Raw genomic sequence first — 25,200 nt, 5'->3', positions numbered from 1 at the left:
TCTGTACCTCTCCGCACGTCGCAGCTGCCTCTCTGATGATCCACAGCGCTTCCTCCACCCTCCGGTCGGCTGAGACTGACGGTGACGGCTGCGGGTCCACTGCAGTATCAGGTAACGGCGGGAGAGCGTGGGAAGCACAGCCGCTCACATTGCCTACCAGGCTCCGCCCCCTCAGACCCAATCCTGGCATGCATGGCCCCCTCAGACCCAATCCTGGTAAGCATGCACCTCCTAGGCCCAATCCCGGTATGCATGGCCCCTTCAGACCCAATACTGGCATTCATGGCCTCCTCAGATCCAATCCTGGTATGCATGGGCCCTTCAGTACCAATCCTGGTATGCATGACCGTCTCAGACCCAATTCTGGCATTCATGGCCCCCTCAGACAAAATCATGGCATGCATGGCCCCCTTAGACCTAATTCTGGCATGCATGGCCTTCTCAGACCCAATCCTGGCAATCATGGCCCTCTCAGACCCAATCCTGGTATGCATGGACCCCTCAGATCCAATCCTGGTATGCATGGCTCCCTCAGACCCAATCCTGGCATGCATGGCCCCTTCAGTACCAATCCTGGTATGCATGACCGTCTCAGACCCAATTCTGGCATTCATGGCCCTCTCAGACCCAATCCTGGCATGCATGGACCGCTCAGAACCAAACCTGGTGAGCATGCACCTCCTAGGCCCAATCCTGGTATGCATGGCCCCTTCAGACCCAATCCTGACATACATGGCCTCCTCAGATCCAATCCTTGTATGCATGGGCCTCTCAGGCCCAATTCTGGCATGCATGGCCCCCAAAGACTCAATACTGGTATGCATGGCCCCTCAGACCCAATCCTGGTATTCACAGCCTTCTCAGACAAAATCCTGGCATACATGGCCCCCTCAGATCAAATCCTGGCATGCATGGCCCCCTCAGACCTAATCCTTGCATACAAGACACCCACAGAACGAATCCTGGCATGCATTGCCCCTGTAGACCCAATCCTGGAATGCACTTCCCCCTCAGACCCAATTCAGGCATGCATTGCCCCCTTAGACCCAATTCTGGCATGCATGGCCTCCTCAGACCCAATCCTGGCAATCATGGCTCCCTCAGACCCAATCCTGGTATGCATGGACCCCTCAGAACCAATCCTGGTAAGCATGCACCTCCTCGGCCCAATCCTGGTATGCATGGCCCCTTCAGACCCAATCCTGGTATGCATGGGCCTCTCAGGCCCAATTCTGGCATGCATGGCCCCCACAGACTCAATACTGGTATGCATGGCCCCCTCTGACCAAATCCTGGTATTCATGGCCTTCTCCGACAAAATCCTGGCATACATGGCCCCCTCAGATCAAATCCTGGCATGCATGGCCCCCTCAGACCTAACCCTTGCATACAAGACACCCACAGAACGAATCCTGGCATGCATTGCCCCTGTAGACCCAATCCTGGAATGCACTTCCCCCTCAGACCCAATTCAGGCATGCATTGCCCCCTTAGACCCAATTCTGGCATGCATGGCCTCCTCAGACCCAATCCTGGCAATCATGGCTCCCTCAGACCCAATCCTGGTATGCATGGACCCCTCAGAACCAATCCTGGTAAGCATGCACCTCCTCGGCCCAATCCTGGTATGCATGGCTCCTTCAGACCCAATCCTGGTATGCATGGGCCTCTCAGGCCCAATTCTGGCATGCATGGCCCCCACAGACTCAATACTGGTATGCATGGCCCCCTCTGACCAAATCCTGGTATTCATGGCCTTCTCCGACAAAATCCTGGCATACATGGCCCCCTTAGATCAAATCCTGGCATGCATGGCCCCCTCAAACCCAATCCTTGCATGCAAGACCCCCGCAGAACCAATCCTGTCATGCGCTGCCCCTGTGGACCCAATTCTGGAATGCATGGCCCCTTCAGTACCAATCCAGGTATGCATCACCGTCTCAGACCCAATTCTGGCATGCATGGCCCCCTCAGACAAAATCATGGCATGCATGGCCCCCTTAGACAAAATCATGGCATGCATGGCCCCCTTAGACCCAATTCTGGCATGCATGGCGTCCTCAGACCCAATCCTGGCAATCATGGCCCTCTCAGACCCAATTCTGGCATGCATGGCCCCCTCAGACAAAATCAGGTAAGCATGCACCTCCTAGGCCCAATCCTGGTGTGCTTGGACTCCTCAGATCCAATCCTGGTATGCATGGGCCTCTCAGATCCAATCCTGGTATGCATGGCCCCCTCAGACCTAATCCTGGTATTCACGGCCTTCTCAGACAAAATCCTGGCATACATGGCCCCCTCAGATCAAATCCTGGCATGCATTGCCCCTCTAGACCCAATCCTGGAATGGACTTCCCCTCAGACCCAATTCTGGCATGCATTGCACCCTTAGACCCAATTCTGGTATGCATGGACCCCTCAGAACCAATCCTGGTAAGCATGCACTTCCTAGGCCCAATCCTGGTATGCATGGCCCCTTCAGACCCAATACTGGCATATATGGCCTCCCCAGATCAAATCCTGGTATGCATGGGCCTCTCAGGCCCAATTCTGGCATGCATGGCCCCCACAGACTCAATACTGGTAAGCATGGCCCCCTCAGACTCAATCCTGGTATTCACGGCCTTCTCAGACAAAATTCAGGCATGCATGGCCCCGTCAGATCCAATCCTAGTATGCATGGCTCCCTCAGACCCAATCCTGGCATGCATGGCCCCTTCAGTATCAATCCTGGTATGCATGACCGTCTCAGACCCAATTCTGGCATGCATGGCCCCCTCAGACAAAATCATGGCATGCATGGCCTCCTTAGACCCATTTCTGGCATGTATGCCCTCATCAGACCCAATCCTGGCAATCATGGCCCTCTCAGACCCAATCCCGGTATGCATGGACCCCTCAGAACCAATCTTGGTAAGCTTGCACCTCCTAGGCCCAATCCTGGTATGCATGGCCCCTTCAGACCCAATCCTGGCATACATGGCCTCCTCAGATCCAATCCTGGTATGCATGGGCCTCTCAGGCTCAATTCTGGCATGCATGGCCTCCACAGACTCAAAACTGGTATGCATGGCCCCCTCAGACCAAATCCTGGTATTCACGGCCTTCTCAGACAAAATTCAGGCATGCATGGCCCCGTCAGATCCAATCCTAGTATGCATGGCTCCCTCAGACCCAATCCTGGCATGCATGGCCCCTTCAGTATCAATCCTGGTATGCATGACCGTCTCAGACCCAATTCTGGCATGCATGGCCCCCTCAGACAAAATCATGGCATGCATGGCCTCCTTAGACCCATTTCTGGCATGTATGCCCTCATCAGACCCAATCCTGGCAATCATGGCCCTCTCAGACCCAATCCCGGTATGCATGGACCCCTCAGAACCAATCTTGGTAAGCTTGCACCTCCTAGGCCCAATCCTGGTATGCATGGCCCCTTCAGACCCAATCCTGGCATACATGGCCTCCTCAGATCCAATCCTGGTATGCATGGGCCTCTCAGGCTCAATTCTGGCATGCATGGCCTCCACAGACTCAAAACTGGTATGCATGGCCCCCTCAGACCAAATCCTGGTACTCACGGCCTTCTCAGACAAAATCCTGGCATACATGGCCCCCTCAGATCAAATCCTGGCATGCATGGCCCCCTCAGACCTAATCCTTGCATGCAAGACCCCCGCAGAACCAATCCTGGCATGCATTGCCCCTGTAGACCCAATCCTGGAATGCACTTCCCCCTCAGACCCAATTCTGGCATGCATTGCCCCCTCAGACCCAATTCAGGCATGCATGGCCCCCTCAGATTCAATCCTGGTATGCATGGCTCCCTCAGACCCAATCCTGGCATGCATGGCTCCTTCAGTACCAATCCTGGTATGCATCACCGTCTCAGACCCAATTCTGGCATGCATGGCCCCCTCAGACAAAATCATGGCATGCATGGCCCCCTTAGACCCAATTCTGGCATGCATGGCCTCCTCAGACCCAATCCTGACAATCATGGCCCTCTCAGACCCAATCCTGGTATGCATGGACACCTCAGAATCAATCTGGTCAAGCATGCACCTCCTAGGCCCAATCCTGGTATGCATGGCCCCTTCAGACCTAATCCTGATATGTATGGCCCCCTCAGACCCAATACTAATATACATTCACCTAACAGACCCAATCCTGGTATGCATGGTTCCCTCAGACCCAATTTTGGCATGCACAGCCCCCTCAGACCCAATCCTGGCATGCATGGCCCACTCAAACCCAATCCTGGTATGCATGGCCCACTCAGACCCAATCCTGGTATGCATGGCCCCATCATACCCAATGCTGGCATGCATGGCCCCCTGAAACCCAATCCTGGAATGCATGGCCCCCTCAGAACCAATCCTGTTATGTATGGCACCCTCAGACCCAATATTGGTATGCATGACCCCCTCAGATCCATTCCTGGTATGCTTGGCTCCCTCAGACCCAATTCTGGCATGCACTTCCCCCTCAGACCTAATTTTGGCATGCATGGCCCCCTCAGACCCAATTCAGGCATGCATGGCCCCCTCAGATCCAATCATGGTATGCATGGCTCCCTCAGACCCAATCCTGGCATGCATGGCCCCCTCAGACCCAATACTGGTATGCAAGCACCTCCACGACCCAATCCTGGCATGCATGGCCCCCTCAGACAAAATCATGGCATGCATGACCCCCTTAGACCCAATTCTGGCATATATGGCCTTCTCAGACCCAATTCTGGCAATTATGGCCCTCTCAGAACTAATCCTGGTATGCATGGACCCCTCAGAACCAATCCTGGTATGCATGAACGTCTCAGACCCAATTCTGGCATGCATGGCCCCTCAGACAAAATCATGGCATTCATTGCCTCCTCAGACCTAATCTTGGCAATCATGGCCCTCTCAGACCCAATCCTGGTAGGCATGGACCCCTCAGAACCAATCTTAGTAAGCATGCACCTCCTAGGCCCAATCCTGGTATGCATGGCCCCCTTCAGACCTAATCCTGATATGTATGGCCCCCTCAGACCCAATACTGATATACATTCACCTAACAGACCCAATCCTGGTATGCATGGTTCCCTCAGACCCAATTTAAGCATGCACGGCCCCCTCAGACGCAATCCTGGCATGCATGGCCCACCCAGACCCAATCCTGGTATGCATGGCCCCCTCATACCCAATGCTGGCATGCATGGCCCCCTGAAACCCAATCCTGGAATGCATGGCCCCCTCAGAACCAATCCTGTTATGTATGGCACCCTCAGACCCAATCCTGGCATGCATGACCCCCTCAGATCCATTCCTGGTATGCTTGGCTCCCTCAGACCCAATTCTGGCAAGCACTTCCCCCTCAGACCTAATTTTGGCATGCATGGCCCCCTCAGACCCAATCATGGTATGCATGGCTCCCTCAGACCCAATCCTGGCATGCATGATCCCCTCAGATCCATTCCTGGTATGCTTGGCTCCCTTAGACCCAATTCTGGCATGCACTTCCCCCTCAGAACTAATTTGGGCATGCATGGCCCCCTCAGACCCAATTCAGGCATGCATGGCCCCCTCAGATCCAATCATGGTATGCATGGCTCCCTCAGACCCAATCCTGGCATGCATGGCCCCCTCAGTACTAATCCTGGTATGCATGACCGTCTCAGATCCAATTCTTTCAAACATGGTTCCCTCAGACCCAATCCTGTCATGCATGCCCCCCTCAGACCCAATACTGGTATGCAAGCACCTCCACGACCCAATCCTGGCATGCATGGCCCCCTCAGACAAAATCATGGCATGCATGACCCCCTTAGACCCAATTCTGGCATGTATGGCCTTCTCAGACCCAATCCTGGCAATTATGGCCCTCTCAGAACTAATCCTGGTATGCATGGACCCCTCAGTACCAATCCTGGTATGCATGACCGTCTCAGACCCAATTCTGGCATGCATGGCCCCTCAGTCAAAATCATGGCATTCATGGCCCCCTTAGACCCAATTCTGGCATGCATTGCCTCCTCAGACCCAATCGTGGCCCTCTCAGACCCAATCCTGGTATGCATGGATCCTTCAGAACCAATATATTCCACCAGTGGAATATATATTTCACCCACACATTTGGAACTCTCCTGGGGTACCCTCTCACATATTATTCCCTCATTTAGCGGATATTTCCACAAAAAAGTGAAATTTTCAAAAAGTTAGAAATTTGGCTGAAAACGACTAAGTGTCAAGGACTCATCGGACGAATCGCTCTGGAACTGAAATCATATGCGCTCACTGACTTTTCCCCCTCTCTGGAAGTCTGACATACGCCGGAAAAATTTCTAAGTCCAAAAAATTTTGGTTTTCAACTTTTTTTCAATTTTACCCCCGTGGGATATACACTTCACGCACACATTTGGAACTCTCCTGGGGTACCCTCTCACATATTATTCCCTCATTTAGCGGATATTTTCGCAAAAAAGTGACATTTTCAAAAAAGTCAGAAAATTGGCTGAAAACGACTAAGTATCAAGGACTCATGGGGCGAATCACTCTGGAACTGAAATCGGACGCTCTCACTGACATTTCCCCTTTTCTGGAAGTCTGACACATGCCGGAAAATTGTCTAAGTCAGAAAAAAAAAATTTTTTTCAACATTTTTTCAATTTTCCACCCGCGGGATATAAATTTCACCAACACAGTTGGAACCCTCCTGGGACCGCAGGAGGGATCAACGAAAAAGCTGCATAGTGCATTTTGAAGCAAAGAGGATTATCTATAAACATCTCTGTCCGTTTGCAGTCTACTCCCCCAGCGGCTGAGATCTGCCCCCCAAAGTCAGAGGAGCATTTTCAGATGCAGATCCTTAGTGTGAGACTTTGATAGTATGTGCCATATACGGCACTCACTCTCACAGTCTCACACTTACCATTAACCAGGTAGGGGTGCCTCGCTTCATGGGGCGCTGCTCCTCAGGGAAATGGCATACATACACATGTGGGGAGTCCCTTGAAACGGGAGTGCGAGTGCTACAAAGTGTATATCTCAGTTTTTCGATTGGACCTTCGGAACTGGAGCAAACTGTACCGATTTTAGACATGTCTGGTACTGAAACCACTTTCACTATTAACAAATGCCACCCCTCGTTGTGTAGGTCTACTTGAGCTCTGTACACACTGGAAGTTTGGGCCATCTTGGACCTTCACAAGCCGAGATATCAGCACTGGAATGTGGATAACGACATTTAGTAGACATGGGCCGCCTGGTCAGAGGGGGATCACGGCTCTCGGGGTGCTGCTTCTCAGTACAAGGCGCCTCTCACTCAGGAGATGAATCCCTGGAAAGCTCACGGTTTAATCTACTGAACGTATATCTTGGATTGTTTATTGGACTCACGGTTCCAGAGAAATCCAGGTTAAAGTGACATAGGGAAATGCCATTGATTCTTCCCATTGATGTAACATGGTGCTGGGGGTGCCCTCTTCCCCGAGCCACCAGAAACAGCAGGAGGGATCAAAGAAAAAGCTGCATAGTGCGTATTGAAGCCAAGAGGATTATTTAAATACATCTCTGTCCGTTTGCATTCTGCTCCCTTAGCTGCTGAGATCTGCGACCCCAAAGTCAGAGGAGCGTTTTCAGATGCAGATCCTTAGTGTGAGACTTTGATAGTATGTGCCATATACGGCACTCACTCTCACAGTCTCACACTTAGAATTAACCGGGCAGGGGTGCCTCACTTCTTGGGGTGCTGCTCCTCAGGGAAATGGCGTACACACAATGTGAGGAGTCCCTTGTAAGGGGAGAGCGAGTGCTACAAAGTGTATATGTCTGATTTTCGATTGGACCTTCGGAACCGGAGCAAACAGTATCAATTTTAGACATGTCTGGTACTGGAACCACTCTTACTATTAACAAGTGCCACCCCTCATTGTGTAGGTCTACTTGAGCTCTGTACACACTGCAAGTTTGGGCCATCTTGGACCTTCACAAGTCGAGATATCAGCACTGGAAAGTGGGTAACCTCATTTAGTAGACATGGGACGCCTGCTCAGAGGGTGATCACGGCTCTCGGGGTGCTGCTTCTCAGTACAAGGTGCCTCTCACTCAGGAGATGAATCGCTGGAAAGCTGACGATCCAGTCTACAGAACGTATATCTTGGATTGTTTATCGGACCCACGGTTCCGGAGAAATCCAGGTTAAAGTGAGATAGGGAAACTCCATTGATTCCTACCATTGACTTAACATGGTGCTGGGGGTGCCCTCTTCTCCGAGCCACCAGAAACCGCAGGAGGGATCAAAGAAAAAGCTGCATAGTAAATATTGAAACCAACCACTGCCATCCTACTCCATTATGAAGTCTCCAAAAGCCCCATTTTTACCTTCAGGGCTCTCACCATTTTAAGTCCTTATAAAGCAGGCTATCTCCCACTCAAAGCCCCTTTTACTCCCCTTCATCATTATGACCCTTCCCATAGTCCTTAGAGACTAAAGATTATATGGCTCTACCACACCAATCCAAAGTCCCTTAAACCACTAGTATCCCTCCTTTAACACTAAGGTACCCACCATTCACCTATGGGCTCCCAGTTCTTTTAAACAATGAAATTCCAGACAGACATATATTTAGTTAAAAAGAAAAACAAAATTTATTGAACAAACCCCATCACCCCAAATCAGTGCAAACATAGTAACATAGTAACGTAGGTTGAATAAAGACCCAGGTCCATCAAGTTCAACCTTTCTCCCCCAATTGTCCTCCCCATACCAACACTACACTAACTTCCTGGGACTAGGCCTCACAAATGAATTACCATTTTTATTATTACTGCACTATTACAATTACAAATAAACCAGTTTATAATTTTTTAATTAGTTTTATTTTTGTATTACTAAAATCTCTGTACTTAAATCTGTTGATCCAGAAGAAGGCAAAAACCCCAGGACACATTCAGCCAATTTGCATCACGGGGAAAAATTCCTTCTTGACCCCTAGAAAGGCGATCAGTCCTAGAACCCTGGATCAAAGGTACGACTATAGGTGTTAGTGTCGGCCATCACTACCTCTTGTGGTCGGCATTCCACAGCCTGATTGCTCTGACTGTAAAGAACCCTTTCCTGCTTACCAACATGTTTTAATAAAGTGTAACATAAAATAGGTATTCAAATGTCCATTCAGCAAATTTGAATTTACTCCTTAAAGAAGAAGTGCGGTGCTGAGATATCTTCCTGGCGTTAAATTTCCCTATTAAATAAAGCATTTTTCTATGTACATTCACATTGTGGGGCGTCATAATTAACCCTTTCTGTCTCCATGCAGAGAGTTGGGGCAGCCACGGCCTCGACGTGAATGCAGCATCATGGCATCCGGTTCTCAAGCTGCTCCTAGGAGTCTGAGAAACACATGCCCTGATGTCACACTCACATCGTGGCCATGACTAACTCCGCTCTCTGCACGGAGGCAGAGGAAGGGGGAATGAGGCCGTCCCGTGATGTGAATGTATTTAGAAAAATGCTCTATTTAATAGGGTAGATGTAACACTGGGAAGTTGTCCTAGTGCTGCACTTCTCCTTTAAAATATCTACTTTATTAAACAATCCCCATCACCCCAAACCCCCACAAGTCAACGTGTTTATTTGCATTCAAACATACTCTCATTCTTAAACACTTTTGACAGGTCATAAGTTATGTCAAAAGTTACTGACCACAGAAGCTCTCACAAGTGAGACCCGATATGATCAAAAATCTTCTCCACCTCATTGTATTCAATGGCCAGGCCCTTTTCTGCCACAGCAATCAGATTGGTCTTTCCCTGTGCGAGGGTAGCCTTGATCTCATCCTCGCTGCTGTTTTTTTTTGTATTTTCTTCTTAGGTGGGTGTCAAGGTTGTCATCTATCTTGTAACAGATCGGGCAGGTCATCGGGGTTCTGTAGTGCACTTTGGATTCAATGCTTAAACCTAAGAATTAGAACAAAAGCAAAGAGATACAAAATGACAAGGTTAAGATGGCTTTTTTTAAAAGCTGTTGGGTCGGTTAAAAGAAAAAAACTGTATGTAAAGAAATCAAAAAGAGCAAAAAGTAAAAAGCAGGTTGGACAAAGCAGTCCGTTTAGATCAGTCCTGTCGAGAGACCAGAGCTGCACTGGATCGCCAAGAGCAGTCTGAGCAATTAGACTATGATCTGGCCTCTTATACAGAAAACTGAGACACCTTCACCATTACTATCAGTCTCTGTAATGATAGCCATTGAGAACGTTAGTTTCATACCTAGACAATGGGAATGTTTTTCTAGCTCTTAGGGGGCATGGCTGACACCTAAAGAGAAAACTGTGGCTGCAAAAACTGCTCCTGAACATTGCCACCAATAGTGTTATATATGCTAAAAGTAAAGAAAAAAATGATGATAGATGGATAATAAATAGTCACCGGAATAGAGCAGCACAACCATTAACCAGAGAAACGGTGCCAGCAGGCAGGGGTTAAAATCAGGACTCCTAACAGAAGACACAAGGGATAACCTTAAGTATTCCATGGTAAAGTAAAATCAATGTAGCATTTTTATTCCATCATAGGAGAGGATCCATGTTGTGGCATCACACTGACTCCCACTGTTATATTCCAGCATGAGATTGCTGTGTGCGATGCTGAAATGTCAGAACATCTATTCTCTTCTAAGATGGAATAAAAAACACAACTTTACCTTGGCACGCTGTAGGTTATTCTTTATAAGATAGAAAGATAGATGGAGAAGAATAGAAATGGATTATAACAGTAAAGGAGAAATATAGTATAAATGTATCTTTTTCATCCAGGTGACGTGGTAGGACGACTGGTACACGTTTGGGCAGAGTGTAGGAGGATATGGGACACATGTTGGCAGTGTCCCTCCTTCTGTCTGTTGGATCTTCATGTCATTAAAAGACAATGAAGATTGAAATTACAACCTCATGAGGATAAACAGTTTGAGGGTTTTGTTATTTTATTTTCCAATAACTAATGTCACACAGTGAGTACTATCTGTGCCTTGAGGGGCTCCTTTCCTGCCCCATCCTCTATTTCTGGAACCTCATTATCCCGAGCAGGGGAGAGGGCGATTTTGGATAATTAGATGGGTATATGAATAAAATGAGCATTAGTATACAATCAGGTGATGCATGCACAAACTAGCTATAGACTGTTTCATAATTGTGATGTATCCACCCTGTAGTCCAGATCTCATCCGGTTCACTCCTCTTCCTCTTGTCCACTCGGAGTCTTCGGTCCTCTTTCCTTCGGTCTCCCTCCTGGGCAGTGCAGGCTTCGGCATCCCTAATGAAAAGTTAGTAAACCTTATATTTTACTGTATTTAGAAGCAAAGTAGTAAATATATTAAAACATGCACTGCCATACTAAGTCCACATTCCTAGATGTTTGAGTTCTCAAAATGCTAATGTTTTTAAGAGGTCACTGATTTTGCCTGGGTGATTGTTGAGTCATGGTGGACTAAGGTGTCAAGGCTAGGTTCATAATTGGATTAAAAAGTTATCATGTTACAAATACCTAGTTATGTATGGAAGTACCAGGGCTGTGAAAAGTGTAATTTTTTTGGAACTGACAAACATGGTGGTGGAGGTTTAATGTGAAAAGGATCAACGTTTAATGTTATAGTAGTGATGAAGACCTAAATAGCTTTTCATAGCTGGGACACAGCTAACAAAAATAAAATAACAATGTGATATTACAGAGTGTTCACAAGTTTGGGCAGTGTGCTCATCAAGGCGACGTAGGTAGACGATGGGAACACGTTTTGGTAGTGTGTCCCTCCTTCTGTCTCTTGGATCTTCATGCCTTTAAAACACAAAAAAAAAATGAAGACTGAAATTACAACCTTATGAGATCAGACTGTTTGAGAGTTTTCTTTTATTTTATTTTTTAATCACTAATGTCAGACAGTGAGCACTCATTACCTTGAGGGGCTCCTGTCCTGTCCCATCCTCTTTCTCTGGGACCTCGTTGTCCTGAGCTGGGGAGAGGGTGATCTTGCTCTGAAAAAAGATAATTAGATGGGTATATGAATAAAATGACCATTAGTATACAATCAGGTGATGCCTGCACAAACTAGCTATAGACAGGTTTATCATGTTGGTGTATTATTCACCTTGTAGTCCAGATCTCATCCGGTTCACTAGTTTGCTCCTCTTCGCTACTATCTTCCTCTTGGTCAGTCTCGTCTACTTGGAGTCTTCGGTCCTTTTCCCTGTAGTCTTCCTCCTGGGCAGTGCAGGCTTCGGCATCCCTAAGGAAAAGTTAGTAAAACCTTATATTTTACTTTTTTTGTAACTGACAATCATGGTGGTGGAGGTTTAATGTTCAAAGAATCAAAGTTTAATGTTATAGTAGATATGAAGACCTAAATAGCTTTTCATAGCTGGGACACAGCTAAAGAAAAATAACAATGTGATATTACATAGCGTATATGAATTTACTACCCACAATATATTACCTGGTAGTGCTGGCTTGAGGCTCATCATTGGTTTCTTTCCCTGCCTGTGCGACCAGTTTGTATGCATGGCATATGTCCGTCAGGGTCTTCTCTCTATACGTCCTTTCTGCCGTCATATTGGTGGGCGCAAGATATTTTGCAAAGAGACATTTTTCTGAGTCTGAATAGTTTGGGAGAGTCCATGTCTCACATACCCTCCTCACACGTTGACTTGAGATAACCGGAAGTTTGTACCTGGAAAGGAATACAGAAAAAATAAAATACATTGCACTACATTTATTATTGAAGAATACTAAAAACCAGGGGTGTTGGGGTCCCCCATTCTCCGTGTTCAGGTTGGGGTACTCTTCTGATACCCGAGCTTGAACTTTTAATAAACTGTTCGGCGTTTGGCTGAACCCGCCAGACCCGAACAGTCAGGGGTTCGCCCATCACTACTTCTGAGCGCCATTCATTGCATATTTTGGGTGTTGCCCATCTGATTGGCACTCAACTGATCAGGGATTAATAGGAGATCAATCATATTAGCCCAGAACAGTTTTTACCACTGTCATCCTACCTAGAAAGGAATACAGAAAAAAATACATAGCACTACATTTGCTATTGAAGAATGATAATGATAATGTGCTTTTTATTGAAGAATAATTGGGTCATTTTTGTAAACCTTACTTGTTATGGTACCGTGCAATGTCATTTGAGACATTGAAGATCTCCTTCCCCGAGGTTGAGAGGAAAAAGGTTTGTGGCGAGTTCTTCCTCACAAGCTTTGGTCTGACTCTTTCATAGTAGACTCTGAACCACTAGAAATAAAAGAAGGAAATATTAATAATATAGTAAAATAATAGAAATGTGTCATCATGTATTAAATCAGATTAATAAGGAGAATAAGTAAATCTCACCATTTCTTCTTCCTTAGTCAGCACTAATGTGGCCACTTGCTGTGTAGCGGTCTTGTGTAACTTTACACCGATAACAGCGAGGTCTTCCCCATCATACGTGTGGCTAATCCTCTCCTTCCACTCAGACACCTAAGGATGAAGAGACCAAAGGTTAGACATAAAGAAGAGCAAACCAAAAATGAGTATGAGTAGTGAACAAAGAGAAGAGAGGAACTTGCAGTCATGTTCTGTAGGACCCAGGGTCGCTGCAGATGCTTCAGGACCACCAGGGCCTGTAGATAGTAAATCACTTCCAGCTGGGTGCTTTGACGCACACATCCATCTTTGGCAGCTTGAAGACACTTTAAAAATGATTGTTTTGCCACATCCAGGATCTTCCGGCACTCCTGAGGTGTACTTTGTGATGTTGTCAGTGCCAGGGACCTAAAAATAAAGTTAATAATGGAATATTACAGTATATACAAGCCACACACAACACAAATATATAAAAATATCTACTTCAATACTAAGTGTATGAGGGTTATGAGATCTCCTAAGAAGAAAAAAGTGTAACAAAAATGAATGTAATAAGGTAATGAAGGGGACCAAAAACAAGGGGTGCTACGCACTATGCAAACGATGAATTACAACAGGAGAGGAAAGGCTGCATAGTATAATAGAGCGCACACAACACAATGAGGGGAAATCAGATATTATTATGTTACAAATAGAAACAAAACAAAGCATTAAAATCAATTCAAAACATTCATGATCAATATGGTGTAATGGGAGATGGGAGGCAATAATATACACGGAAGGACGGCCCAAATACTGCAGATTCAGGGAATTAAATGCCAAGGTAAGTGGTATATGGGAGATACCCCAAACTGCTGAGTGTTCAGGGGGATACAATAACGTGTCAATGCCCCAGAAACAATCAAGCAATACTGCAGAGTGTATGCATCAAATAAGGGGAGTTATAATTAACCACGCGTACCCCCTAACATAATCACATGGTATAAGATACACATACACTAAATAATCACCACCGCTCAGTAGTTAGCACTGCAGCCTTGCAGCGCTGGGGGTTCTGGGTTCAAATCCCACCAAGGACGACATCTGCAAGGAGTTTGTATCTACTCCCCATGTTTGCTTGGGTTTCCTCCGGGTTCTCCGCTGTGGAATTAATGGCGCCATATAAGGGAGTAATATAAATACACTTTGTGCAGAATTATTAGGCAAGTTGTATTTTAGAGGATTATTTTTATTATTGATCAACAACTATGTTCTCAATCAACCCAAAAGACTCATAAATATCCAAGCTTAATATTTTTGGAAGTTGGGGTGGTTTTTTTCTTAGATTTGGCTATCTTAGGAGGATATCTGTTTGTGCAGGTAACTATTACTGTGCAGAATTATTAGGCAACTTAATATAAACCAAATATAATCCCATCTCACTTGTTTATTTTCACCAGGTAAACCAATATCAGTGCACAAAATTTAGAAATAAACATTTCTGACATTCAAAAACCAAAACCAAAAAAATTAGTGATGAATATAGCCACCTTTCTTTATGAACACACTCGACAGCCTTCCATCCATAGATTCTGTCAGTTGCTTGATCTGTTTTCGATCAACATTGCGTGCAGCAGCCACCACAGCCTCCCAGACACTGCTCCCAGAGGTGTACTGTTTTCTCTCCCTGTAGATCTCACATTTTATGATGGACCACAGGTTCTCTATGGGGTTCAGATCAGGTGAACAAGGGGGCCATGTCATTATTTTTTCTTCTTTTAGACCTTTACTGGCCAGCCACACTGTGGAGTAGTTGGATGCACGTGATGGAGCATTGTCCTGCATGAAAATCATGTTTTTCTTGAACGATACCGATTTCTTCCTGTAGCACTGCTTGAAGAAGTTGTCTTCCAGAAACTGGCAGTAGGTCTGGGAGTTAAGCTTCACTCCATCCTCAACCAGAAAAGGTCCCGCAAGTTCATCTTTGATGAGACCAGCCCATACCAGTACCCCACCTCCACCTTGCTGGCGTCTGAGTCGGAGTGGCGCTCTCTGCCCTTTACTGATCCAGCCTCTGGCCCATCCATCTGGCCCATCAAGAGTCACTCTCATTTCATCAGTCCATAAAACCTTTGAAAAATCAGTCTTAAGATAATTCTTGACGTTTTATCTTGTTTCTTGTTCAAAGGTGGTGGTTTTTCAGCCTTCCTTACCTTGGCCATGTCCCTGAGTATCGGACACCTTGTGCTTTTTGATACTCCAGTAACGTTGCAGCTCTGAAATATGGTAAAACTGGTGGCGAATGGCATCTTGGCAGCTTCACGCTTGATTTTCCTCAATTCATGGGCAGTTATTTTGCGCGTTTTTTGGCCAACATGCTTCTTGCGACCACGTTGGATATTTGCCATGAAACGCTTGATTGTTCGGTGATCACGCTTCAAAAGTTTGGAAATTTCAAGACTGCTGCTTCCCTCTGCAAGACATCTCACAATTTTGGACTTTTCAGAGCCCGTCAAATCTCTCTTCTGACCCATTTTGCCAAAGGATAGGAAGTTGCCTAATAATTAAGCACACCTTATATAGGGTGTTGAGGTCATTAGTCAACACCCCTCCTCATTACGGAGATGCACATCACCAGATTTACTTCATTGATAGTTGACTCTCAAGACTATGCAACTTGGAGTAGGACAACATGTATAAAAAGTATCATGACATCAAAATACTCATTTGCCTAATAATGCTGCACACAGTGTATATCATGAGCAGACACTAATATGCATTTTACCTAATATAAACCTCCCAATACCAATATTGCCAGGGCCATTTTGCTTTGCAAAGGCAATTCTTAAGTGTCAGATTGCTAATTGCATTACCAGGCTGCCGGTGTCAATATTGCATTCCTTGGTAATTACCAAGCAGTGTTTTAAGGTTGAGGGAAATTATATGGAGGAGAAGATATGAAATTCTGGATATTATAAAATGTAAATGTATATATTTCTTCAATATAAATATTAGCTCATGACCCACCTTTTGCTGACCACTTCTCTTGATATTCCCTTTGACAACCTCTTTTGTATGTCCTCAGTCACGGTCATAAAAAACTCACATGACCTAAACAGTGCGCGTTTTTTTTCAAAGAGGTTAGAGGCTCTCACATTGTAAGTCATGAACCTACGCACGTGTTTTAGGTAGTTGAATATGGTCTGATTTGCCAGATTCAGGTCCCGCAGCTTTGTAAAGAAGGAGTTGACTTTTTCTACATCTTTTACAAAGTCCAGATTGACAACCTTGGGGTTCATGTAAAAGAGGAACCTGGCGACGTCCTCAACTTCCTGTCTGAAGTATCGCACCCCCAAGGTGTGCAGTAAATAGTTGGTGAAGCCCACCAGCAGTGGGTCCTGCAGAGAGTGGCGTTTGTAGAGTCCAGCTGCCAGCATCTTCTTTCTTGTATCTGCTGTCCATTTTGTCTTCAAGGCTCTGTAATTGGTGAGAAATAAAGAAACAGCTCAGGCATTAGACATTTTTTTAACCAATTCTCCCTTTACTACTCATTGTCACAGCACATAACATATAGCGAACTAGCAAACCTGTATGATCGACCATCAGCCACAGTCAGGCTTGCAGTATAAACACATAAGCAAAATGATGTCAGCATATAGATTAATTACATAGTGTTTCATGTATAAACATAAGAGTCAAATAAGATGGGTACATCGGCTCACCAGTTAGTAGACAAGGTGCACAAGGCCCAAGAGGAGTAGGTGCGGTGGACAGACAGAGATCCTGGGCCGACACCCAGGCCTAACAAGGAAAATCAAAATAGGAGGAAGTCCAGCAATCGTCAGATGGAAGGAGGAGATGAAAAATAAAAAATATCCAATATTTCTCCTCCTTCCATCAGACGATTGCTGGATTTCCTCCTATTTTGATTTTGCTTGATAAACATAAGAGGCATATGGCCTCCTTAAGGCCAGAGGTTTCATAGGTAACAGTTGAAGGGAAAGGGAGGGGGAGAAGGAGGATGGGGGAGAAGGAGGATGGGGGAGAAGGAGGATGGGGGAGAAGGAGGATGGGGTAGGGAAGGCCAGGGTATACAAGGACATATAGAAGGATGCACATTTTATGTCAGAAAAAGTAGATTTTAGCAGTGCTAAGAGGATATAGGCCATCTATACATACTGACCTCTGTGTGGTTTCATCGAAACCCGCTTCCTCCACATTTTCTTCATTGTGACCTTCCTCAGGTGGCAGTGCAAGTTCAACATCTCTATGTCCTTCTTCTCTTCTGTCTTCTTCTTCTGGTCTTCTTTCTTCTTCATCATCAGCATGCCAGTATTCTGCAGGCTCTTCAGGCTCCAATAGGGTGGGTACATTTTCAGCATCATCTTCACGCTCTTCATGTGCCGGTGTAACCTGCATTTCTTCTTCTGTCTCCTCTAGGACCAGTATACCTGAAACGTTCTCTTCTAGCACCTCAGTTTCAGCAGTGGTTGGTTGCTCAGATGAAGCTCCAGCAGTAGGTGGTGTAGAGGTAGACGGTTTGTTGAATATTAAAAACCCTCTTTCTTCCAAGAAGGGGACCACATTCTCCAGGGATCCAAGAGGCAGGATCTCTTCATAATTGATAGCTGTTCCCTTGGATGCAATGTTGACCAGAGTCTTTTTGGCCGATTCCAGAGTAGCTTCTCTCTCATCTTTACTGCTCAGTCTCATACATGTCCGCTTTAAATGGGTAGAGAGGATTTTCTGTGGTCTGAAGCATAATGGGCAAGTCTTCGGAGTTCGGTTGTGACTGTTAAAAAGGCAGAGAAAATAGTTACTAGATGCTCCATTTCTGATGGTCCAAAGCTTATCCAGAAGAGAAGCATCTCATGGAAGTATAAAAGTACACAATTACACCAGAATCACTATGTACACTCTAATGTAAATTTACCAAAAGCAATTGTTTAGCTGAACCTTATTTTATGATCAAAAATTTTTAACCTTTGATAATATTTATTCAATAGTTAAAGGATATATATACTCCATGAGAATGAATATTTGAACACATGGCGTCCTTTGTCAGAAACGCGTTGCTGCGCTGTCTGTGCGTTATTTCATGTAGATTTTATTCTACTCCCGGCAATAAATTCTGCACATTATTGGAAGCCGGATATATTATTCTTATCACATTATTGAGTCATTGTGTAAATGTATAGATTGTCTTTATTCCACCTGATGCACATTATTATTGTACACTGTATATGCACGGTTACAATTTTTTTCAGAATTGCTGCTGATTAATTGTATAATTTGGCTGCCTTAAATATTCTGCACTTGCACTTTGTACTTGCTTAAAGCTCCACGATATGGGACCGAAACTTCGCCACATGGGCTATTAAACTACATTTTTTTTCACTTACTTTGTGTGCTGCCATACATTTTTGGATTATATTACTAGCATGTACCTAGAGGGCTTTCCTGGGGAGGGAGATGCTGTATGTATGTATGTCGGACCTGGGGAGGGAGATGCTGTATGTATGTCGGACCTGGGGAGGGAAATATGCTGGCTGTGTGTGTGTCGGACCTGGGGAGGGAGATGCTGCGCTGTGTGTGTCACACCTGGGGAGGGAGATGCTGTGCTGTGTGTGTCGGACCTGGGGAGGGAGGTGCAGCGCTGTGTTTCGGACCTGGGGAGGGAGGCTGCTGCGCTGTGTGTCGGACCTGGGGAGGGAGATGCTGCGCTGTGTGTCGGACCTGGATTTCCTCCTATTTTGATTGATAAACATAAGAGGCATATGGCCTCCTTAAGGCCAGAGGTTTCATAGGTAACAGTTGAAGGGAAAGAGAGGGGGAGAAGGAGGATGGGGGAGAAGGAGGATGGGGTAGGGAAGGCCATGGTATACAAGGACATACAGAAGGGTGCACATTTTATGTCAGAAAAATTAGATTTTAGCAGTGCTAAGAGCATATAGGCCATCTATACATACTGACCTCTGTGTGGTTTGATCGAAACCCGCTTCCTCCACATTTTCTTTGTTGTGACCTTCCTCAGGTGACAGTGCAAGTTCAACATCTCTATGACCTTCTTCTCTTCTGTCTTCTTCTTCTGGTCTTCTTTCTTCTTCATCATCAGTATGCCAGTATTCTGTAGGCTCTTCAGGCTCCAATAGGGTGGGTACATTTTCAGCATCATCTTCACGCTCTTCATGTGCCGGTGTAACCTGCATTTCTTCTTCTGTCTCCTCTGGGACCAGTGCACCTGCAACGTTCTCTTCTAGCACCTCAGTTTCAGCAGTGGTTGGTTGCTCAGATGAAGCTCCAGCAGTAGGTGGTGTAGAGGTAGACGGTTTGTTGAATATTAAAAACCCTCTTTCTTCCAAGAAGGGGACCACATTCTCCAGGGATCCAAGAAGCAGGATCTTTTCATAATTGATAGCTGTTCCCTTGGATGCAATGTTGACCAGAGTCTTTTTGGCCGATTCCAGAGTAGCTTCTCTCTCATCTTTACTGCTCAGTCTCATACATGTCCGCTTTAAATGGGTAGAGAGGATTTTCTGTGGCCTGAAGCATAATGGGCAAGTCTTCGGAGTTCGGTTGTGACTGTTAAAAAGGCAGAGAAAATAGTTACTAGATGCTCCATTTCTGATGGTCCAAAGCTTATCCATAAGAGAAGCATCTCATGGAAGTATGAAAGTACACAATTACACCAGAATCACTATGTACACTCTAATGAAAATTTATCAAAAGCAATTGTTTAGCTGAAGCTTATTTTATGACCAAAAATGATTAACATTTGATAATATTTATTCAATTATTTAAAGGATATATCCAGGCCTGTATCTTCCGCTAGGCATTGGGGTCCTGTTCCTAGGGCGGGGGTGGAGCCATGCTCGGGATTTTAAATAAAATATATATCTATTTATCTCTCTATATGTCTATCTATATTTCTATCTATATCTCTAGGTCTGGTGCCTAGGGTGGTGGGTCGTGGGTTCGGAGCTAGGCTTAGGATTTAAAAAAATAAATATATATATATATTTTTTTAAATTTCCTCTCCCTTCCCCAGACTTCATAACAAAACCGGAGTCTTCGTCGGCATGTGGGGGGTGGGCGGTTATCCCTGTACTTATTTTTATTAGTGTCTTTAAGACGCTAATTGAAATGAAAGTCGGTGTGCGCCGGTAGTTTCGGGGGTTAGTGCAGCTCCAATCAGCTCCCTGAGCCCTCGGGCTGTGGCGTGCGCACGCTGCTGATGTCATTGCGGCACCATGAGACCTCATCACGCTGCTGACATCAGTGCAGAGTGCAGAGTGAGAACCTGGGGAGGGGGGAGAAGCAATATGGAGAACCTGGGGAGGGGGGAGAAGAAATATGGAGAACCTGGGGGGGGAAGGTGATGCTGTAGGGGGCGTGCCCACTTAAAGTGCCTAAGACAGCATGAATATCAAATACGGCCCTGGATATATCCTCCATTAGAAGGGATATTTGAACTTACACTTTAGCAGAATTCCTGCTTGAAACTGAAAAAAAAAGCGAAAAAGCAATATTAGGAAAATGGCAAAAGTGACATCCAAGATAAGTAATCACTAGCTATTCAGCTAGTCTGGCACAATGGTTTCAAGTGTCCCAGTTTGTATTTGCTTCATAAGTAGGCAGGGTAGGGGTGGTAAGGCTTGTGACTGTACATTCTCCTCACCCCCCTTCATTAGGTGTTAACAGCCCAGCAGGGGTGAGGAGAAAGCAAGTCTGAGGGTCCTTTGTAAATGAAAAGTTTGCAAGTAGAGATATATATATATACACATATACATATATATATATATCCTCCAGACTTCCTGTATACAAACCCTGGACCAGACCCCCTGTATACAGACCCCAAAACCGTACCCCTGTATACAGAGGTATATATATATACACAATTACACCAAAATCACTATGTACACTCTAATGTTTAACATTTGATAATATTTATTCTATTATTTAAAGGATATATCCAGGCCTGTATTTTCCGCTAGTGCCGAAGTTCTTTTTGCAATTTAGATGACTTTTTTCTTCAGAGCACCCGAATAGACCAGTGAGCGACCCCTCTCTTTTCTATTAATCATTTTTGGGATCCCGCTCCTGGTAGATTGCAGCAGGTACGTGTTCACACTATTAGAAGTTTGACCGCCTTTTTTCTGACCATGTGTCCCTCCCATTCAGTCACAGGTGGTTTTAACTAGCTCTACCAGCCCATACATTGTAGGTTAAAAGCCCAAGCAAAGACATATTGTCCATACAGGCTTACAGCCCAAGAGTGGCATATCCAGTGGTAGCGTAGCATAGTTACCCATCATACGAAGGTTACCTTGTCGTGGTTGATGGGCACACATGAATTGGCCAAATTATGCGCAAAAAAACTTCATTTTGTAAAGTGACATCAGTCTAGATGCAATATTTCTTATGAATTCATGTATGGAGTGCCGAAGTTCTTTTTGCAATTTGTATTTTCCGCTAGGCACATACTGAAGCCAAGAGGATTATCTATAAACATCTCTGTCCGTTTGCAGTCTACTCCCCCAGCGGCTGAGATCTGCCCCCCAAAGTCGGAGGAGCATTTTCAGATGCAGATCTTTAGTGTGAGACTTTGATAGAATGTGCCATATACGGCACTCACTCTCACAGTCTCACACTTAGCATTAACCAGGTAGGGGTGCCTCACTTCTTGGGGTGCTGCTCCTCAGGGAAATGGCATACATACACATGTGAGGAGTCCCTTGTAAGGGGAGAGTGAGTGCTACAAAATGTATATCGCCGATTTTTGATTGGACCTTCGGAACCGGAGCAAACGGTACCGATTTTAGACATGTCTGGTACTGGAACCACTCTGACTATTAACAAGTGCCACCCCTCATTGTGTAGGTCTACTTGAGCTCTGTACACACTGCAAGTTTGGGCCATCTTGGACCTTCACAAGTCGAGATATCAGCACTGGAAAGTGGGTAACCTCATTTAGTAGACGTGGGAAGCCTGGTCAGAGGTCACGGCTCTCGGGGTGCTGCTTCTCAGTACAAGGTGCCTCTCACTCAGGAGATGAATCCCTGGAAAGCTCACGGTCCAGTCTACAGAACGTATATCTCGGATTGTTTATCGGACCCACGGTTCTGGAGAAAACCAGGTCAAAGTGAGATAGGGAAACGCCATTGAATCTTCACATTGATGTAACATGGTGCTGGGGGTGCCCTCTTCCCCGAGCCACCAAAAACCGCAGGAGGGATCAAAGAAAAAGCTGCATAGTGAATATTGAAGCCAAGAGGATTACCTAGGACGGGGGGGGGGTGGAACCAGGCTTGGAATTAAAAAAAAACATCTCTATCTATCCAGGTCCGGTGCCTAGGGTGGTGGGTCGTGGGGGCGGAGCTAGGCTCAGGATTAAAAAAATAAATAAAATTACATATATATATATATATATATATTTATTTAAATTTCCCTCCCTTCCCCTGACTCCATAACAAAACCGGAGTCTTCGCCAGCATGTGAGGGTGGGCGGTTATCCCTGTACTTATTTTTATTAGTGTCTTTAAGACGCTAATTGAAATGAAAGTCGGTGTGCGCCGGTAGTTTCGGGGTTAGTGGAGGTCAGCTCCCTGAGCCCTCGGGCTGTGGCATGCGCACGCTGCTGATGTCACTGCGGTACCAGGAGACCTCATCACGCTGCCGGGGGTGAGGAAGCAAGACTGAGGGCTTTTATTAATATAGTGTTTGCAAGCATATACACATTGTATATATACAGACCCCCCTGTATACAGCCCCCTGTATACAGATAGATATATACAAATCACTATGTACACTCTAATGTAAATTTATCAAAAGCAATTGTTTAGCTGAACCTTATTTTATGATCAAAAATTTTTAACCTTTGATAATATTTATTCAATAGTTAAAGGATATATATACTCCATGAGAATGAATATTTGAACACATGGCGTCCTTTGTCAGAAACGCGTTGCTGCGCTGTCTGTGCGTTATTTCATGTAGATTTTATTCTACTCCCGGCAATAAATTCTGCACATTATTGGAAGCCGGATATATTATTCTTATCACATTATTGAGTCATTGTGTAAATGTATAGATTGTCTTTATTCCACCTGATGCACATTATTATTGTACACTGTATATGCACGGTTACAATTTTTTTCAGAATTGCTGCTGATTGTATAATTTGGCTGCCTTAAATATTCTGCACTTGCACTTTGTACTTGCTTAAAGCTCCACTATATGGGACCGAAACTTCGCCATATGGGCTATTAAACTACTTTTTTTTTCACTTACTTTGTGTGCTGCCATATGTTTTTGGATTATATTACATTACTAGCATGTACCTAGAGGGCTTTCCTGGGGAGGGAGATGCTGTATGTATGTATGTCGCACCTGGGGAGGGAGATGCGAAGCTGTATGTATGTCGGACCTGGGGAGGGAGATGCTGTATGTATGTATGTCGGACCTGGGGAGAGAGATGTGAAGCTGTATGTATGTCAGACCTGGGGAGGGAGATGCTGTATGTATGTATGTCGGACCTGGGGAGGGAGATGCAAAGCTGTATGTATGTCGGACATGGGAGGGAGATGCTGTATGCATGTATGTCGGACCTGGGGAGGGAGATGCGAAGCTGTATGTATGTCGGACCTGGAGAGTGAGATGCTGGCTGTGTGTATGTCAGACCTGGGGAGGGAGATGCTGGCTGTGTGTATGTCGGACCTGGGGAGGGAGATGCTGCGGTGTGTGTCGGCCTGGGAAGGGAGATGCTGCGGTGTGTGTCGGACCTGGGGAGGGAGATGCTGCGCCGTGTGTCGGACCTGGGGAGGGAGATGCTGCGCTGTGTGTCGGACCTGGGGAGGGAGATGCTGAGCTGTGTGTCAGACCTGGGGAGGGAGATGCAAAGCTGTACTGTATCTATGTCGGACCTGGGGAGGGCGATGCGAAGCAAACTATACTGCAATCTACTATTTCTTTTTAAAACTACACTATAGCAGATTTATCTTAAACCTCCCCCTATACAAGCACCTAATTAACATTCAATGTCTTCTCAGAGAGAGAAGCTTCAATACAGAAACACACAGCCCCCCCCCCCAGCAATGCCATGCACTGAGCATCTGCCATCTACTGTTCATTTATAAGAATACACCATAGCAGATTTATTTCCACAATACATGCTGTTCACTCTAGAATATACAACAAAATACAGGATAAGTGAAAATACACTGAAATGCTGGGTTCACATGTTAGTTTTTTGTTTAGTTTTTCATATCAGTTATTGTAAGCCAAAACCAGGAGAGGATAAAAAATACAGAAGTAGTGACGTGGGAGGCAGTATTTAGTACTTGAGGTGGCTGCACCCCAAAATGTGTCTTCTCAAATGGACCCCAAGATGTGAATGTAGCCCAGAAATGTTCACTATAAATAACTAGTGTAAAAAAAAAAAAAAAAAAAATTCCAGTCCCCTTTAAGCCCCCCAAAATTGGAGGGGGTCAAGTAACTCCTCAACTTGCATCTGACCTGCCCCCAAAACATTCAGGTGTTTCAATATTTGTGTTCAAAGAAAAAGAAATATCGGTCATACACAGATTTCCTATAGAGATACATTGTGCAGCCCTACGGCTGACAAAAGTAGAGGCCTGAAGCCCTACGGCTGACAAAAGTAGAGGCCTGAAGCCCTACGGCTGACAAAAGTAGAGGCCTGAAGCCCTACGGCTGACAAAAGTAAAGGCCTGAAGCCCTACGGCTGACAAAAGTAAAGGCCTGAAGCCCTACGGCTGACAAAAGTAAAGGCCTGAAGCCCTACGACTGACAAAAGTAAAGGCCTGAAGCCCTACGACTGACAAAA

The 25,200-nt window shown here is 45.5% G+C and overlaps 1 protein-coding gene across 1 annotated transcript in view; it reads right to left on the bottom strand.

Annotated features, from left to right (window-relative positions):
• Nucleotides 1-8,646: 8,646 nt before the first annotated feature.
• Nucleotides 8,647-25,200, bottom strand: part of LOC141272494 (uncharacterized) — a 46,658-nt gene continuing 30,104 nt past the window's right edge. Inside the window, exons 7-19 of the mRNA XM_073683288.1 lie at nt 20,836-20,860; nt 19,332-19,940; nt 17,542-18,150; nt 16,386-16,835; nt 13,583-13,787; nt 13,365-13,493; nt 13,135-13,265; nt 12,466-12,699; nt 12,121-12,258; nt 11,930-12,007; nt 11,705-11,810; nt 11,184-11,291; nt 8,647-9,941 (exon numbers count right to left, since the gene is read on the bottom strand). Coding sequence (XP_073539389.1) covers nt 11,208-11,291; nt 11,705-11,810; nt 11,930-12,007; nt 12,121-12,258; nt 12,466-12,699; nt 13,135-13,265; nt 13,365-13,493; nt 13,583-13,787; nt 16,386-16,835; nt 17,542-18,150; nt 19,332-19,940; nt 20,836-20,860 — 2,798 coding nt within the window. The 3' untranslated portion in view covers nt 8,647-9,941; nt 11,184-11,207. The remainder of the gene's footprint in view (nt 9,942-11,183; nt 11,292-11,704; nt 11,811-11,929; nt 12,008-12,120; nt 12,259-12,465; nt 12,700-13,134; nt 13,266-13,364; nt 13,494-13,582; nt 13,788-16,385; nt 16,836-17,541; nt 18,151-19,331; nt 19,941-20,835; nt 20,861-25,200) is intronic.

Source organism: Phyllobates terribilis, unplaced genomic scaffold, assembly GCF_046119375.1.
Source record: "Phyllobates terribilis strain yellow unplaced genomic scaffold, ASM4611937v1 Scaffold_1__5_contigs__length_1240528914, whole genome shotgun sequence".
Classification (NCBI taxonomy): Eukaryota; Metazoa; Chordata; class Amphibia; order Anura; family Dendrobatidae; genus Phyllobates; species Phyllobates terribilis.
Note: the sequence above shows the minus strand (reverse complement) of the source record. Positions and strands in the feature narration are given on the sequence as shown.